Below are 16,962 nucleotides of genomic sequence, written 5' to 3'. Positions count from 1 at the left end.
TGAAGTTCATAATATGATTTTGACTAGTCTTAAACCTTGTCTGTGAAACCGGTCACTAATGTGTTTTTTCTGTTGGCCAAAAACCCCATTTTAAAGAAGGAGAATGTGCCATTAAGACAAAAACTTGTTGACGTTGATAGAAAGTTCTGTTCTTTTTATTCAATGACATAAGCATGATCCAGCACCTTTTAGAACAAATGACTTGCAGATATGCAGCTTTCCACGAATAACACAAAGTACATAGCAGTATATTCATAAATAACACAGTGAAGCATGGACTATTTCATTAAACTTGTCCAATGCAACTGAAGTCACCAGCAGCATCTTCTATGAGCATCCTGACTGAACAACTTTAATTCCACTTATCCTAGCAAAATAGAATCAAACTCCAGAAGGTCCATTTCTACGGGATAACTATGCACAGATGCATATATTAATGTGCATCAGTGCCTGGGTCAACCCTCTTCCTCATTTGCCAAATCTTTCAGAGGCTCCACAGAGTTGTAGTGCTCACCAAGTCCATAAGCATGCCGCATATAACTGAAAGAGACAGAGAAACAAACTTTAGTACAGCAGTAGGGGTTGTGCTTATGCACAGAATATTAATTTGAAATATATAAAAATACAACTCGAGTTATTTACATTAATGTGATTGGTGGCTTGTCATAATCTTCACCAATAATAATAGAGGGGGATTCTGCCTGAATGACTTCTATCGGTAGCTGGAGGACCTGAGAAAGGGCTTTTAACTGTCATGGAGAAAATATCAAAATTAATGTTAAATATCAAAATTGAATGTCGTTTGTTGGAATAAATGGCTGGTATTCTTACCTCTAACTGTCCACCCCAAGCAGCTGTGTCTGCAACATCATTGCAGTATTTCTCAAACTCATCTAAAGTAAAAATTTATCTACAGTTAACAACAGAATCCATTCTGGCACGTAACAACAAGAATTTAGCTTAAGACAAAAATATTTTCATTTGTGTTCTGAAGATAAACGAAAGTCTCAGGTGTTTTGAATGACATTGAATTGACAGTGAATTTTTGGTTGAAAACACCCATTAAATTGTGTTAGAAATCAAAAGAAACATTTGTAATATTACAAAATTTTTCTTTTCTTTTTTTCGGAAAAAAAAAAAAAATCAGCAACACAGATATTTGCAACAGATCAGCATATTTGAATGCTTTCTGAAGGATCATTTGACACTGAAGATCTATCTACTGAAGTGTATGGCACAGAGTCTGGCATTCACCTTCAGTGTACATGTCTCCTGAATCAGGGTTAGTGAGGAACGGGAGGAAGTCGTCTGCATGGCTCCTCATGTACTGAGCTGTTTGAGCCCGGAGTTCTTTGAGGCTGAGTTTGGTGCTTCTCTCCATCAGCTGATCTTCCACAGCGCGGTACATGCAGTGACCGTCAGAAGAGATCTCTCGGATCTGCAGGTGCTTCTCCACCAGCTTCTGTCTCAGCTTCAGACCCTCCTGATGACGGGAGCCGCTGAGATTCTCCACTTCCGCTTCAGCAATCCGGACCTCCCTCTCCTTCTCAAGAGCAGCCTTTTTGTCCTAAAAAAACACCAAGAATTTTCAGTGTTTCAAAATAGATGCAGGTAAGTACAGTCACCTTATGATTAAAATAACTCACTCGCTTCTTCTGGGCTTTGGATGTCCGACTTGGTTTGCTAGGATCCGTTTTTTCCTCACTGTTTGCCAAACTCACAGATTCCAATGCATTTGAAACCTCCTTCACCTTGGAACAATCCATGATATCAGAATGAGTGAGCTGCAGTCATGTGTATCTAGTTGATGTGTCTGGTTTCTATGTAGGGTGTTTTAACATATTCTAACAAGGTTTGACTTACCGAGGAAGAGTTCTGAAGATGTTTGAGCTCATTTTCGTGTTTTTGATCGAGTTCAGTCTCTAGTTTGGCTATGTCTTCTGTCAGCTGTTTCCTCCTCTTCTTATCATTTTTGGGAACAGCATTTTTCATAGTTTGTATTTTTGCTATGGCATGAAAATATATCAATATTTGATATTGTGTACTTTTATGTTTCGTTTTTAACCCATACAAAGCATTTTGTGATATTTCAAAGGAAATTTGTCTTGTAATATTGATAGATATAGTAATCGTGACATGTTTTCTTACCTTGCAGGTCTTTCTTTTCCTTGCGTTGCTGTTTGGCTAACAGCTCCTCTGCTGACTCCACTTCCTCCATGTCAAATTTACCTAATATTCACAGCAATAAAATATGTGCAAAAAGTATCTAAAGGAAAAATACATTATTCGTATCCATCAGGTTTACTTATTTAACAGTAAGGACTGAATTTGGGTTTTCAACTCATAAAAACCAGTTGTTGTTTTTTTCAGATCTACAACTGCAAGTCACACACGCACGGATTCAATGGGAACACAGATACTGAACTCATATCCGGGATGTGAAGATTTCAAAATAAAAGTCTTAGAAACCTAGACCTTTCGGTATTTGATACAATGGGATAAAATGGCAGAATATATAGCCAGTAATTTACACTAACTTAAACCAGTAGTTTACAAAGTAACGTTACCTTAAAAACGTTATTATTTGATCCTTATTATTTATTCGTCGTAATTTCTGGGTAAATGCGATTATTTTGAAATCAATGTCCAGTTGCAAAAGGGTTGCCGCTTCTTTATTAATAAAGTCACTAATAAAAATAGATAGTCGTGAGCATAGACAGTAGGGTCGTGAGTTGCATTTTTTGGGGGTTATTTTCAGAATCATTTTTGTTGTGCTAAGTCGCTTTAATCAGTCTGTGTTGCTAGTTTTCCGATTGAAATCTGGCAACACTGCCAGACGCAGCTAATCGAAACTGTTCGTTCAAACGACGCTTATATTACTGATCGACACGCGGCTCCATGGGTCTGAAGTGCAATTCATGTTGACATTGACAGTTCTTAGCATGCTGACTTTAATACCACATATTAACTTCAATAAGGTATAATTTTGTAGTAGGAGCGAGGTTTCTGCAGCCTTGCGGGCAATGTTGGGAAGCCAAGGGATTCAACCTGTCACTCTGGTCTTCAATAACTCCAAAAACTGCTTTCTTCATCTGTCATCAAACTTCGCCACTCATCTCTGTCTTCATGAGGTTCGTGTCTAGCTAGTTGCTTCATAATTCTAAAAATGCTATTGTACTGTATGTTTACCTTCCATATCATGTAAAGTTCTGAATGTTTTGAGCGTCATGCATCATTAATGTGATGTCAGAACCAGATCCTGGAGCTGTCATGGGGTGTTTCTGCACCCGTGTTCCTCAGCTGGATCAGGTCTTCAGGTCCAGAGGACCGAGTTGAGATCAGCAGACAGCTGGGAGAGAAACTTGGGCTCAAGGAGGGAGAACAGGTTTGCCACTGGTTAAGATGTGTTGCATATGACTGTGAAGTGATTTGATGTAGCATGGTTGTAGATACGTTTTTCTCAACCAAGGGACCCGGGCACACAAGGTACTCAAAAGGATTTAAAATAAGAAAAAAAAAATATAAATATTTTTTAAAATATATTTTTATGAACATACATTTTTTACATACATTAAATATATTTTTATGAACATACATTTTTACAATTAAATCATGACCAACAGGAAAAGTCAGGAGGCCTTTGAATATTGCTGTGGACAATGATGGGCTTTGGAGTCAAAAATGTTGAGAAGCACTGATGTAGATACATGTAACATGGTTGTGATGTGTTTTAGGGGTATCTGCACTGATGTATATACATGTAACATGGTTGTGATGTGTTTTAGGGGTATCTGCGGCCATGTCATCAGGTGCAGTCAGTGCAGCAGGTGTTCGTAGAGCCTCTGTCTCCAGATGACTGGGAGATCCTGGTGAGACCACAGTGGCATCATTTATCTCTGTCTTCAGTCCCAAGGAGATGTTTAGTTGATATATAGTGGTATATGTCCATATAAATCGAAATCACACATCTTTCAAAGTCTACTTGAAATCTAAAGGGACCTAATTTTCTTTCATGATGCACATTACTGGTCTTATTTTGCACGATTCACCAATGCGTATCATTCTTAAAGAACAACAAAGTTAGTCCTTCACAATCCACTGCAAACATCTGCATCTGGCTCAGTTTTGGTATGAAACACTTACATTTCATGACCCAGTCAATAAAATATATTTTCATTGAGCGCCTTTTTTACTTTACACAAACACATTAGATCAAGTAAAATGGGTTGTGAATGAACTTTGTTCGCAGGAGCTGCACAGCAATGTTCTGGAGCAGCAACTTCTAGATCAGATCCGAGTGGTCTTCAGGGATGGTGTGTTCCCTGTATGGGTGGACCAGTACACCGTCATCTATATCAGGATAGGTCCGTCTGCCCTATTTTAAAGATCTGTCTCATTGATGCTGTCATTGAGTATGAACTGATAAATGTACACTAATGATAATTATATTTTTAGCGTCCCTATCTCCATCTGTTCCTTATGGCCGACTGGAGCAGTTCACTGAGCTCGTTGTCTCTCCAAAACTACATCCAGGAAATGATCAACTCCACCAAACTCGATCAGTGGAGCCAAGTCAACATCTACAACACCAGATCGTTGATGTCACGTCTTCCTCCAGCTCATTCGTCCATCGGGAACCCCTCAGTGGTCACCTTGAGAGTCAGAATGAAGGCATAGGTATAACTGATCTGAAAAGCTTGTTTAGATACTTGTTTACACGAGGATTTGAGCCTGCAAAGGAGAATCTCACAGTTCCCACAATTCCCACCATCCTGAATGACTGTATCCTCAGAACATGTGGAACTCCTCCTAGCTCTGTCAGCCATTTAGGCTCTTCTCATGGAGATGTCCATATACTGCCATGGAACCTGCAAGAACAAGAGAACTGGAATCCAGGGCAGTCTGCCTTAACATATGGTAGACTTTCAAAGATCCTTTCTCCTAAAGAACTCAGGGAGAAAGTCAAACAGGCCATGGAGAAGAAGAAAATCAGAGATGGACCTCAAAAAGGGAAAGACGCAGAGGAATGTAAGGAGAACGCTGTTGTGGTCAGGATGCTTTGTCATAATGTGAAAAGGCTGCAGGAAGACCAGAAATTCCATAAATGTGAAGAAATTTACTCTGGGAAGGTTTGGGTAAGTTACTAAAGTTCCAGTTCAATTATATATGTTGGAACCAACCAATACAAACACATAGCAAATACAGGCGAATAACCGATATAGTACAGATATATTTTGCATCCCTAGTAAAAATCTTGTTAAGTTTTCTTTGTTGTTTCAGATCCCAAGGGTGCTGCAAAGGCATTTGAAGATTGAACCTCACTCGGCGGTGAGGATTCAGCCTTTAAAATCATTGCCAAGAGTAGCAGAAGCAGTCATGGTTCGCCCATTACTACCGTTGGTAAGATTTTCTTTCAGACTAGTGCTTTATGTTGTCAGGTAATGAAAACATTTACATTTTTTACATTTATTCATTTAGCTGACGCTTTTATCCAAAGCGACTTGCATTTTTTTATATATGTCAGAGGTCGCACGCCTCTGGAGCAACTAGGTGTTGCTCAGGGACACATTGGCGTCTCACAGTGGATTCAAACTCTGGTTTCTCACACCAAAGGCACGTGTCTTTTCCACTCCGCCATCACCACCCCGTACAAAATATTGTATTGTAAAGTTATTCCCTGTTTTTGTCTGCAGGCAGAAAGTGAAAAAGAAGAAGATATTCAGTCTGCATTCCTCAACTGGCTGCATGCTCAGAGCCATCAACCTTTGACCTGTCTGACCGGACGCACTAATGTCATTCTCCTACCTTGTGCTGAAGGTGTGAGGAAGAACCCTAAAAATCTATGTTTTCATTAATTTTACAACTATTACAGACTATTCTGTGTTTTTCTCTTCTCAGGAAAAGAAGAGTTTGTCTTGACTGTGCTAAAACCTGAGCAACAGCAAGATGATGAGATGTTCTTTCTATCATCCAGTTTACTTAAGAAAACAGACGTGCAGGTATAAAGACATATCATTTAAAAAAAAAGACTTCTCATGCATGCTCAACAAACCAGCTCAATCTCTGTTCAGATTGTCAGAGAGCCACAATATTCTGACCACAGTGGTGCTGGTGATGATAATGAAGACCTTGGCTTTCCCTCCCTCAGCTCTCTTGGGTATGCTCATATTCATATTCTTTTTTAAAATGAGGAAATGTCGATTAGAGATGCACAATTATTCGCTAAAAGATCTCGATTCAAACACCCATGCAATCTTATTTCTAAATGACAACAATTCTCCTAAGTCTATTAATACTTTGACAAAATCACACCAGAATATTCAGAAGTACTGGGATAAAAGTTTATAGTTCGGATATAAACACTGATGTCTATGGTTGACAAAATAGAGCAAAACTCCTATCAATTACATCACAAGAGTGAATGTTAAAACGGTGTATTTGTCATTGAATCATTCGTTAAAGAGATTCATTCAAAAACGCTGATTCAACCAATCAAGTCTTTATGGGTGAGTTATTGAATCATTCAATTCAGACAAATTAATTAATTAAATGTTTTTAAATTGACTGCAGCTATTTAAATTTGATCAGAACCTCTAGTAAATAAGTTTAGTTGTCTGTTCAGAATCGTGGTAGAATCGCAATCACAATTGTTATTCTCAACTTATCCAGAATCGTGCAGCTCTAATATCAATTCGTCAAGCATTTACGTTCTTTTGAGTCAGTATAGTTTTTCTTTGTTGCATGTGATTGTTGAATCTGTTTGCTCAGTGGGGTAGAGGACATCAGCAGGTCTGCTTTCGAGCACATCTCTCATGCTCTAATGGGAGGTTCTCTGTCGCGTGAGCTGGTCTCCACGGGACGTGGACTGAGGAGTGGAGCTCTACTCATCACAGGTGCAAAGGTAACCTTCACGCTTATGCTATGGCCCTTTCAATGTACAATGTGGGATATTATGCAAGTAATTGTTTTTTGCAGGTATACGATTATCAAACGAGAATATTTATTAAGATCATAACTATCAGGTTTCATACTGTTCTAAAGTTTGCGGTCTGTAATATTTTTCTATGTTTTTAAAGGAGTGGTTCACCTTTAAAAAAACTTTTGCTGATAATTTACTCACCCCCATGTCATCCAAGATGTCCACGTCTTTCTTTCTTCAGTTGAAAAGAAATATGAAAATAATGAAAAGAAAAAAGAAAATGTTTTTGATTCCAGGATTTTTCTCCATATAATGCACTTTACTGGTAACCAAAAATCCTGGAATGTTTTCATCAAAAACCTACATTTCTTTTCGACTGAAGAAAGAATGACATGGATATCTTGTATGACATGGGGGTGAGTAAATTATCAGCAAACGTTTTTTTTTAAAGTGAACTACCCCTTTAGAATAAGTACTTATGCTCAACAAGGCTCCATTTACTTCAAAAATCATTTAAAAACCATTTACGATCAAAAATACAGTAAAAACAGTAATGTTGTGAAATACTATTGCAATTTGAAATAACTGTTTTCTATGTTAATACATTTTAAATTTTTCTATTTTATTTTTTGTGGAAATGTGAGAATTTTACAGGATACAGTACATTTATGTATGTTACAAAAGATTTCTATTTGAAATAAATGCTTTTCTTTTAAAATATTCATCAAAATATTTTAAAAGAAAAGCATTTATTTCAAATAGAAATCTTTTGTAACAAACATAAATGTACTGTATTTACTGCCATTTGTATTTACAATTTAATGCACCCTTACTAAAATATTAATGTCTTTAAAAAAAAAATACTGACTTCAAACTTTTGAATGGTGTTAATTTGAATTGAAATTCAGGGTTAAACATCTATGCATGACATCAGGTGGCGTTCTAAGTAGCAAGTTTTAAAGTCTACATTGTTTAATTGATAAATGTAGCAATCGCTCCCATGCACTTGATGACTTTACACTGATGTCAAATTTTGTGACTTTTTTGGAAATGCAGAAAACAATCAAGGAGATGTGTTGTTGACTTATATCGTAAAACAAAGAAAAGAGGATGTATGTGATCAATTTCTTGCTTTTCTCCACAGGGCAGTGGAAAATCTTCTCTATCTAGAGCGCTGTGTCGAAAGGCCAGTGAAGAGCTGGACGTCCACATTCAAGTTGTGGACTGCAAAACACTAAAAGGTAGGCAAGAAAGGATGGAAGTGTGTAAGAAATGTTTGTAAACTTAATTACATTTTTGTCTTTATCAATCATATTTCTCAGGTAAGAGAGCAGACAAAATCAGACAGAGGTTGGAAGAGGTTTTCGAGCAGGCAGTTTGGAGACAACCTTCAGCGGTCCTGCTGGATGACTTGGATCACGTGACCGGTGCTGCGACCTCACCTGAGCACGAGCATGGGCCAGAGGCCGTACTGCGGCAGCACATTGCACAGAGTAAGACATAACAGATGTGCCTGGCTCTACATGAATCTCTGTGAGAAATCATCTAATGGATGTGTTTACTTTGCTCGTTCTCCTTCAGGTCTGAGGGATTTGGTGGATGAGATGGTGGTGCGCTCCAGTCTCATAGCTCTGATGGTCACGGCACAGAGTGAACATTCCCTTCATCAGACTCTGACTGCGGTGCAGGGCTCACACTTCTTCCAAAGCTTCTGCAAGATCCAAACACCAGATCAGGTGGGTTCATGAAACTTCAATCCAGGACTACATGATTTAGGTAAAAAAAAATCAAAGGAAAAATTAAAAAAGTTCCAGGGTTACGGTGCACAATTTGGCCCAAATTGTTTTTTTTTATTAAATTATATATCAATAGGACTATAGATTTATAAATATGATAATTATATTCAACAAACACAATAATTATAATTTTAAACTTTAAAATTATAATACTTATATTTTAATGTCTTAATTTCTTCATTTTTATATTTTAATGGCCATATCACTATTTTAGTTTTTTTTTTTAGATTAATCATGCAGCCCTACCGCAATATAACAAAAACATTTGGATTTCAAAGGTGGGATTTTTAGATGAGAAAGTCTCTGAATTTGCTTATTGAATCCCTGCCAGAACAAGCTGCAGTCTTTATACCTACAGTAAAAAGTCTGACTAGTCAAGACTATCCTATTGAAAAAAGTAAACTACAAACCATTCACATATTTACTTACATATCGCTTGAGATTTTACTGATATAAATGTTAAAATTAAACTTTCTTTGGAGTACTACTTTATTGCACAATGCACTTTTTTATATTACGCCTAAAATGGGTTTAAGTATAACTATTAGTAAGGATAGTATGATCTCTGTATAATATCAGTCTTTACATGCAAGATATTTGTATCTGAAGTATACTTGCAATAGTTTCACGTTAGCACAATCAAATATTTATCTTAATATAAATTATAATTTAAAAATATATATATTAAATGATCTTAATATATATTTAGTTTTATGTGTTTTTTGCTTAGTTTTTTTTTTTTTTTTTTCAACTCTTTGTAGGCTCAAAGGGTTGAGATTCTGAGGTCTTTGATAGTGAAAAAGAACTTCCTGGATTGTCCAATTACTCTTGACCTGGACAGTGTTGCCAAGGAAACTGAGGGCTTCATGCCACAAGACCTGAACCTGCTGCTCAAGAGGGCCATCCATGCCAACACTTTACACAGCAGAAACAATGGCGTCTCTGAAGGCCAGTGCTGTATCTAATTTCATATCCTTCTATGATTCAGCTGTTTTTCTGAAATCTTAAGTTTTCTGGTTCTACAGATTTGAGCTATAAGGACTTCAGACAGGCCCTTCAGGGCTTCACCCCGCCCTCCCTCTGGGGGGCTCAGCTGCAGGCCCCCACCGGGGCCGGCATGGAGTGTATTGGCGGACTTCATCAGGCACGGCAGCTCCTGATGGACATCATACTGCTGCCAGCTAAGGTATGGCAGCTGTTGTGCACAAAATGTCCATTTCAGTGTAAGAATCAAAATACAAAAAAGATGGGCACATCTAAAACCAAAATTGGGCTCAGGTACAGTACAAAAAGATAACAATAAATGAACAAATAAAAATAACACTGAAATTGTAGATTGTGCCTGATTGGTTCGAAACATTGGCCTGTTTATAAATATATTTTGCGGGTTTAATTTCAGTGTGTGGACATTTATTTTTATTTGTTCATTTCAGTGTAAGACCATCTTTTATAAATTAAAAAAAAAGTTCACGTGCAAGAAGATTTGGCGAATCAACTAGACTGGTTTCAAATCTGTGTTAAAGAGTGTGTTAAAAAGTGTCAAACTGAACTAACTAACTTTTTTTTTTCATGGAATTGATTTGAATCAAAATATTTCAAGTTTTGCTTTGCTGTTGAAAGCAAATTCCATTTAATTCTATTTCTAATTTGTGAGTGCTTGTGTTCCTAACAAGTCAGGAAGAAAATACTGGTCTGTCTGTTCTCAAATCAGTGTCATTATCATTAACTAATACTAAAACCATAAAAATAAATCCTAACTAAAATTAAAAAAATGTTTTTAAATAACTAGATGCCAAGGAAATGTTACTTCAAACATTAAAATAACAATCTTAATCAACTTAAAACTAATACATTAAAATTAATAAAAACTATATAGACACAGTTAAAAAAATAATAATTAAAATAACAAAGTTTAAAAAATAAAATAAAGTTAAAACAAAACATTTTAAATAAAAAAACTAAAATGAACAAAAACTGAAACGGTATTTTAGTATTTTCAATAATAATAAAATAACACTGCTCAGGTCATATTTTTAATGTTATTCGAGACACCAAGTATAATTGTTTAAATGTACTAATTCAAAATATGAATTCATCTATGTCTATAAATTGATTTCTGTGACAGAAACCATTTACCAGTGATCATAAGGACTGGGACAGACATAGAGTTCCCTCATTATTTTTTTTTCTATTAACCAAAGAATTTTCATTTATATATCCCTATTCATGTGTGGTTGAAGTAATAATCTGATGTGTCATGTTGTGTCCAGTACCCGCTGCTCTTCTCCAGTCTTCCCATGCGTCAGTGCTCTGGTGTGCTGCTTTTTGGCGCTCCTGGTACAGGCAAGACTTTACTAGCTGGAGCTGTGGCCAAAGAGAGCGGCATGAACTTCATCAGCATCAAGGTAAGGGAAAGTGTACAGTATGTATGTTGACGTCAAATTTGAATGTCCTAATGCATTGTGATGTCCTATGTGTTTCTCCAGGGTCCCGAACTCCTCAGCAAGTATATTGGTGCCAGTGAGCAGGCAGTTAGAGATGTGTTTCAGAGGTCTGTCTGAATGCTCTTCTTTATGAAATATAGTAGCAGTTTACTAAAGTCATCACCAAATGTGTGTCTGTGTTGCTGCAGGGCTCAACAAGCTAAGCCGTGCATACTGTTCTTTGATGAGTTTGACTCTCTGGCCCCTCGAAGAGGCCATGACAACACAGGGGTCACTGACCGTGTGGTTAATCAGCTACTTACTCAGCTGGATGGAGTGGAAGGACTGACAGGTACATCAGGGTTGAAGATCAAATGCTCACACATTTACTTGGCTTCAACCTGAGGTTGTTCCATTTTGACCAGCTTAATGGTCTCAGTTTGTTGATCTTTGAGTAAGTGGGTAGTTGACAAATAAAATGTAAAAGCAGATTTATGTTAAGGTTTATATATACACTACCGTTCAAAAGTCCGGGATTGGTAAGATTAACTTTTTGACAGAATTATCCTGCATTAAGGCTGCATTTATTTAGTAAAAAATAACAGTAAAATAGTCATATTGTAAAATGTTTGACATTTTAATAATAAATGCTGAGACCAAGACTGAGACTGTAGAGCAAAGCCAATTATGTGACTTGAGAATAGTTTTTTATGATTTTATATATATATATATACATATATTTATTTATTTATATATATATATATATATATATATATATATAATATTTTTTTTAAGATTGCATTGTTGTATTTGTGAGATCTCTGCATAGTTTTTTTTATTCCAGGGGTGTATGTGTTGGCTGCCACCAGTCGTCCTGACCTGATTGATCCTGCTCTCTTGAGACCTGGGCGACTGGACAAGTCTCTCTATTGCCCTCCTCCTGATCGGGTCAGCATTTTTTTCTGGCGCACAACGGTTTTACACCTAAAGATAATTTTACACCATCTTTATTCCTAAAAGACTTTCACTATTAATTCACGGATACATATCTGTCCATCAGGAGGCACGACTGGAGATCCTGAGGGCTTTAACTCATTCTGTGCCGCTGGCTGCAGATGTGGACTTGGAGCAGATTGCTGTGGCAACAGAGCTGTTCACTGGAGCCGACCTAAAGGCCCTTCTCTATAACGCTCAGCTAGAGGTCATCCATAGCAGCCTGGGGCCCAACCTTCTGCATGTGAGTTACACACAAACTCAAACATTGACCCATACATACTGTACACTCACCTGAAGGATTATTAGGAACACCATACTAATCCTGTGTTTGACCCCCTTTCGCCTTCAGAACTGCCTTAATTCTATGTGGCATTGATTCAACAAGGTGCTGAAAGAATTCTTTAGAAATGTTGGCCCATATTGATAGGATAGCATCTTGCAGTTGATGGAGATTTGTGGGATGCACATCCAGGGCACGAAGCTCCCATTCCACCACATCCCAAAGATGCTCTATTGGGTTGAGATCTGGTGACTATGGGGGCCATTTCAGTACAGTTTGTCAGAAAGCTATTTGAAATGAGCTTTGTGACATGGTGCATTATCCTGCTGGAAGTAGCCATCAGAGGATGGGTACATGGTGGCTATAAAGGGATGGACATGGTCAGAAACAATGCTCAGGTAGGCCGTGGCATTTAAACGATGCCCAATTGGCACTAAGGGGCCTAAAGTGCGTCAAAAAAACCACCACCAGCCTGCACAGTGGGAACAAGGCATGATGGATCCAAGTTCTCATTCTGTTTACGCCAAATTCTGACTCTGCCATCTCAACAGAAATCAAGACCAGGCAACATTTTTCCTGTCTTGAAGTCTTCCAGCCTCTTTTTCCTATTTGTAGTGGAGATGAGTGGTACTCGGTGGGGTCTTTTGCTGTTGTAGCCCATCCGCCTCAAGATTGTCCGTGTTGTGGCTTCACAAATGCTTTGCTGCATACCTCGGTTGTAACGAGTGGTTATTTCAGTCAAAGTTGCTCTTCTATCAGCTTGAATCAGTCGGCCCATTCTCTTCTGACCTCAAGCATCAACAAGGCATTTTCGCCCACAGGACTGCCGTATACTGGATGTTTTTCCCTTTTCACACCATTCTTTGTAAACCCTAGAAATGGTTATGCGTGAAAATCCCAGTAACTGAACAGATTGTGAAATACTCAGACTGGCCCATCTGGCACCAACAACCATGCCACGCTCAAAATTGCTTAAATCACCTTTCTTTCCCATTCTGACATTCAGTTTGGAGTTCAGGAAATTGTCTTGACCAGGACCACACCCCTAAATGCATACCAACTGCCATGTAATTGGTTGATGAGATAATTGCATTAATGGGAAATTGAACAGGTATTCCTAATAATACTTTAGGTGAGTGTATATCACTCTAACCACATGATCAGTGGTTGACCTACATGGGTTTTTCAGTGGCTGATGCCCATATCTAAAGACCAGTGGCCAATGGTCAACATACTGTATATACTATTGTTCAAAATTTTGGGTCGGTTAGATTTTGAAATGTTTTTGATGACTCTTGCTCACCAAGTCTACATTTTATTTGATCAAAAATACAGTGAAAACTGTAATATTGTGAAATATTATTTACAAATTACAGTTAAAATAACTTTTCTATTTTAATATATTTTAAAATATAATTTATTTCTGTGATAGTTGAAATACATATGAGTTGTGTATATACATGTCATATACAATCAAGACATGCTCATATGTGTTGAAATTAACATGTACACAAAAATTCACTCAAAATATTTATATAAATACAATATACAATTGTCCAAGTGATCAGTGCTGATAATATCAAAATGGTCAATAACAGTCTTACAACTACACTAGATTTAGAAATGATATAAAAAGTAGTAAATTTACAGCTTGTGTGTGAATCAGACTCTCTCTGCTGCTTTATAGGATCTGGGCTCAGGGTCAGACAGTGATTTCAGCCTCTCGTCCCTGATCTTCCTGAACCACAGCAGCGGGTCAGATGACTCAGCTGGAGAGGGGGACGCAGGGCTAGAGCACTCTATGGTTCTGCTGGACCCCAGTGAACTCCCTCCTGAGGACCCACGTCACAACATCTGGCGCCTTTACTTCGGCAGCTCCTTTGAGTCTGAAATGGATAACCAGTCTCTATCTGAATTGGTGCGACTCTAAATTTACAAATTTTATATTTAAAAATAATTGATTATATGTCATTCCTATGATAATTGAATACTTTTGAGCTTCTTATGAGACTCTCACATTCTGTTCTGCTCCCAGAATTCTCAGTACCAGTCTGGAGCCAATTCGACTGCCCCCGACCTGACAGGGGCGTCAATGAGGGATCCAAGCTCCTGTCACGCCCCCCTTTTTATGTCCTGTCTGCAAGATGGCTTTCAGGAACTGACCCATGAGCATTCAGAACGCCTCCGAGCAGAAGTCAGCACCGTTAAGAACAGTTACCGCAAAAACGCGGTCAGTTGCCTTCCTCGTACATTGTCCATCTATGGATGATGGATGGATGGGTATAAAAACAAAATTTAAATAACTAGTTTTTTGGTTTTTATACCCAAAATGTATCAATGGTTGACCTACATGTGTTACATCTTTTTGTTTTTTTACCCATCCATCCATCATCCATTTATCTATTCATCATTCTATCTAATTTTCCATCCATCCTTTCAGTGAGTTTTCCCATGATCCCATCCATTGCTATATCCCTCTAGCTTTCCCATCCATCCATCCATCCAATGTAGTTTTCCCATCCACCCATTCATGATTCCATCTATAGCTTTCCCATCCATCATTCTATCCATCTAATTTTTTATCCATCCATCCATTTTCCTATGCATTGATATATCCCTCTAGTTTTCCATCCATCCATTCAGTGAGTTTTCCCATCCATACATACATCCATCCATTTATGATTCTATCTATATAGTTTTCCCTTCCATTCATCTTTCCATTTGATTCTACCTATTTAGTTTTCCTATCCATCCATCCATCCATCCATCCATAGTTTTCCCATCCATCATTCTATCCATCTAGTTTTTTATCCATCCATCCATTTTCCTATACACTGCTATTTTCCTATGCACTCCATCCATCCGTCCATTCAGTGAGTTTTCCCTATCCATACATCCATCTATTTATGACTATATATATTGTTCCCATCCATCCGTCCATCCATCTGTCCATTTATGTTTCTATCTATATAGTTTTCCCATCCATCCATATATCCATCCATTTATGACTATATATTGTTTCCATCGATCCATCCATCCATCCGTCCATCTATATTTTTACATTTATACTACTATATCTATATAGTTTTCCCATCCATCCATACATCCATCCATTTTTGACTATATATATTGTTCCCGTCCGTCCGTCCATCCAGCTGTCCATTTATGATTCTATCTACAGTATATAGTTTTCCCATCCACCCATACATCCATCCATTTATGACTATATATATTGTTCCCATCCGTCCATCCGTCCATCTGTCCATTTATGATACTATCTATATAGTTTTCCCATCCATCCATCTTTCCATTTGATTCTACCCATTTAGTTTTCCCATCCATCCAGACAGAAGACTGTGTTAGAGTGTGTAGCTGCTCAGTAGATGAGATCTGCTGCTCTTTTGTGTTCATAGGATGAATCCTCTCTGGTGCAGACTGGCCCCAGTAAGCCTGGCGCTCTCATATGCCAAACTCACCTGACCACCGCTTTGGCTAACACTAGAGCATCTGTCAGCAGAGAAGACTGGAGGAGATACACTGAACTGTGAGTGCACTGTTTTTACACACTTCAATTACACAATTCACACCACTGCATTGCTGAATTTTTCTCTTTCGGTTATGCAGATATGAGTCTTTCGGAGCCTCTAAGGAAGGCAAGTCTCAGAGAACTGCTTCATTAAAAGCAGGTCAGCGGGTGACCTTGGCTTAATGAGAGTATTGTATAAATTAATACAGCTCGGGGCATTAGAAGGTGAATTTTTGTGTGATTCGATCGATTTGGTTTGTATCACACTTTCTGTGCTTTTCTACTTTTCTCCTCAAGAGCAAATGCATAGTTTCAATGTTTTAATGTTAATTAGAGGGATGTATCAAAAACATGACTTGATTTCAGTAGCACTGAACATATTAAAATTAGTTTATCAAGTGATGTATTTGTTAAATTTGCTTAGATGCAATATAATGTAAAGAAAACAATGTGTATATATATATTAAATATGTAATTAATTAACTTTTTAATAAATTACATTCTTCTTGGAATTATGATGGCTGTTTAATTTCTTCAGTGCCTCAGATAGATTGCACATGTCTCAGTTTAACTGAAAATGGTGTATATTGAAAAAAGACAATACCTAGAGATAGTAAATAATTAATTTGAATGCTAATTAGTGTTTTTTTTTATGTGACAATGTTGTTGCTGTTTGAAGTTTCTCCAGCATAACAAGGGATTCTTACCATAACCAGTTGGGGGCAGTATATTCCTACTCTCCGAAAGCCAATTGGCGTGTTAAAGTTGGCATCCTAGCAACAGCCAGAACTGTTTATTGTGCTGAATTATAGACAAAGGGTGAAAATGTGGATGAAATGAAGCATGATGACGCTAAAAGGAAGCATTGCTAGGTGTCCTCTGTGAATGAAGGACGCCATCTTGTTCTACTGAGAGACTATAAAGAGATCCTGAGTTGCTCAACTGTCACATTAATTTCATTAATTATGATCATGATGCCAGAAATAATGTCAAGTCAATCACTGTCAAGTGAAATAGGTAGT

The 16,962-nt window shown here is 37.6% G+C and overlaps 2 protein-coding genes across 2 annotated transcripts; one reads left to right on the top strand and one right to left on the bottom strand.

The window, feature by feature from the left end:
* Positions 1-139: 139 nt before the first annotated feature.
* Positions 140-2,403, bottom strand: otud6b (OTU deubiquitinase 6B). The gene is made up of 7 exons (XM_039680810.2): positions 2,149-2,403; positions 1,864-2,006; positions 1,647-1,751; positions 1,255-1,567; positions 832-893; positions 643-749; positions 140-540 (listed from the first exon to the last, which is right to left on the bottom strand). Exons 1-7 carry the CDS (start codon positions 2,216-2,218, stop codon positions 456-458), a joined length of 885 nt encoding a protein of 294 aa, XP_039536744.2. The 5' UTR covers positions 2,219-2,403; the 3' UTR covers positions 140-455.
* A 490-nt stretch (positions 2,404-2,893) lies between these two features.
* Positions 2,894-16,321, top strand: pex1 (peroxisomal biogenesis factor 1). Its single transcript, XM_089123275.1, has 24 exons — positions 2,894-3,131; positions 3,251-3,385; positions 3,786-3,869; positions 4,250-4,364; positions 4,456-5,135; positions 5,281-5,400; positions 5,694-5,817; positions 5,899-5,999; positions 6,072-6,157; positions 6,769-6,901; positions 8,064-8,160; positions 8,242-8,412; positions 8,501-8,655; positions 9,477-9,663; positions 9,741-9,901; positions 10,986-11,120; positions 11,202-11,266; positions 11,348-11,490; positions 11,983-12,086; positions 12,199-12,375; positions 14,102-14,332; positions 14,450-14,644; positions 15,828-15,958; positions 16,039-16,321. The coding sequence occupies exons 1-24, from the start codon at positions 3,024-3,026 to the stop codon at positions 16,121-16,123; spliced, it is 3,723 nt and encodes a 1,240-aa protein (XP_088979401.1). The 5' UTR covers positions 2,894-3,023; the 3' UTR covers positions 16,124-16,321.
* Positions 16,322-16,962: the final 641 nt, after the last annotated feature.

This window comes from Pimephales promelas, chromosome 18 (assembly GCF_988280905.1).
Source record: "Pimephales promelas chromosome 18, fPimPro1.hap1.1, whole genome shotgun sequence".
Lineage (NCBI taxonomy): Eukaryota > Metazoa > Chordata > Actinopteri > Cypriniformes > Leuciscidae > Pimephales > Pimephales promelas.
The sequence above is the reverse complement of the archived record's forward strand: the minus strand, read 5'-3'. Positions and strand labels throughout refer to the sequence as shown.

Coding starts and splice junctions, on each gene's coding strand:
- otud6b (XM_039680810.2), bottom strand. CDS start 2,218: ATGGAGGAAGTGGAGTCAGCAGAGGAGCTGTTAGCCAAACAGCAACGC. Junction 2,007..2,148: donor GGAAAAGAAAGACCTGCAAG/GTAAGAAAACAT, acceptor TTCATGCCATAG/CAAAAATACAAACTATGAAA. Junction 541..642: donor AAGCCACCAATCACATTAAT/GTAAATAACTCG, acceptor TGTCTCTTTCAG/TTATATGCGGCATGCTTATG.
- pex1 (XM_089123275.1), top strand. CDS start 3,024: ATGTTGGGAAGCCAAGGGATTCAACCTGTCACTCTGGTCTTCAATAAC. Junction 3,386..3,785: donor GGCTCAAGGAGGGAGAACAG/GTTTGCCACTGG, acceptor GATGTGTTTTAG/GGGTATCTGCGGCCATGTCA. Junction 5,136..5,280: donor TTTACTCTGGGAAGGTTTGG/GTAAGTTACTAA, acceptor TTGTTGTTTCAG/ATCCCAAGGGTGCTGCAAAG.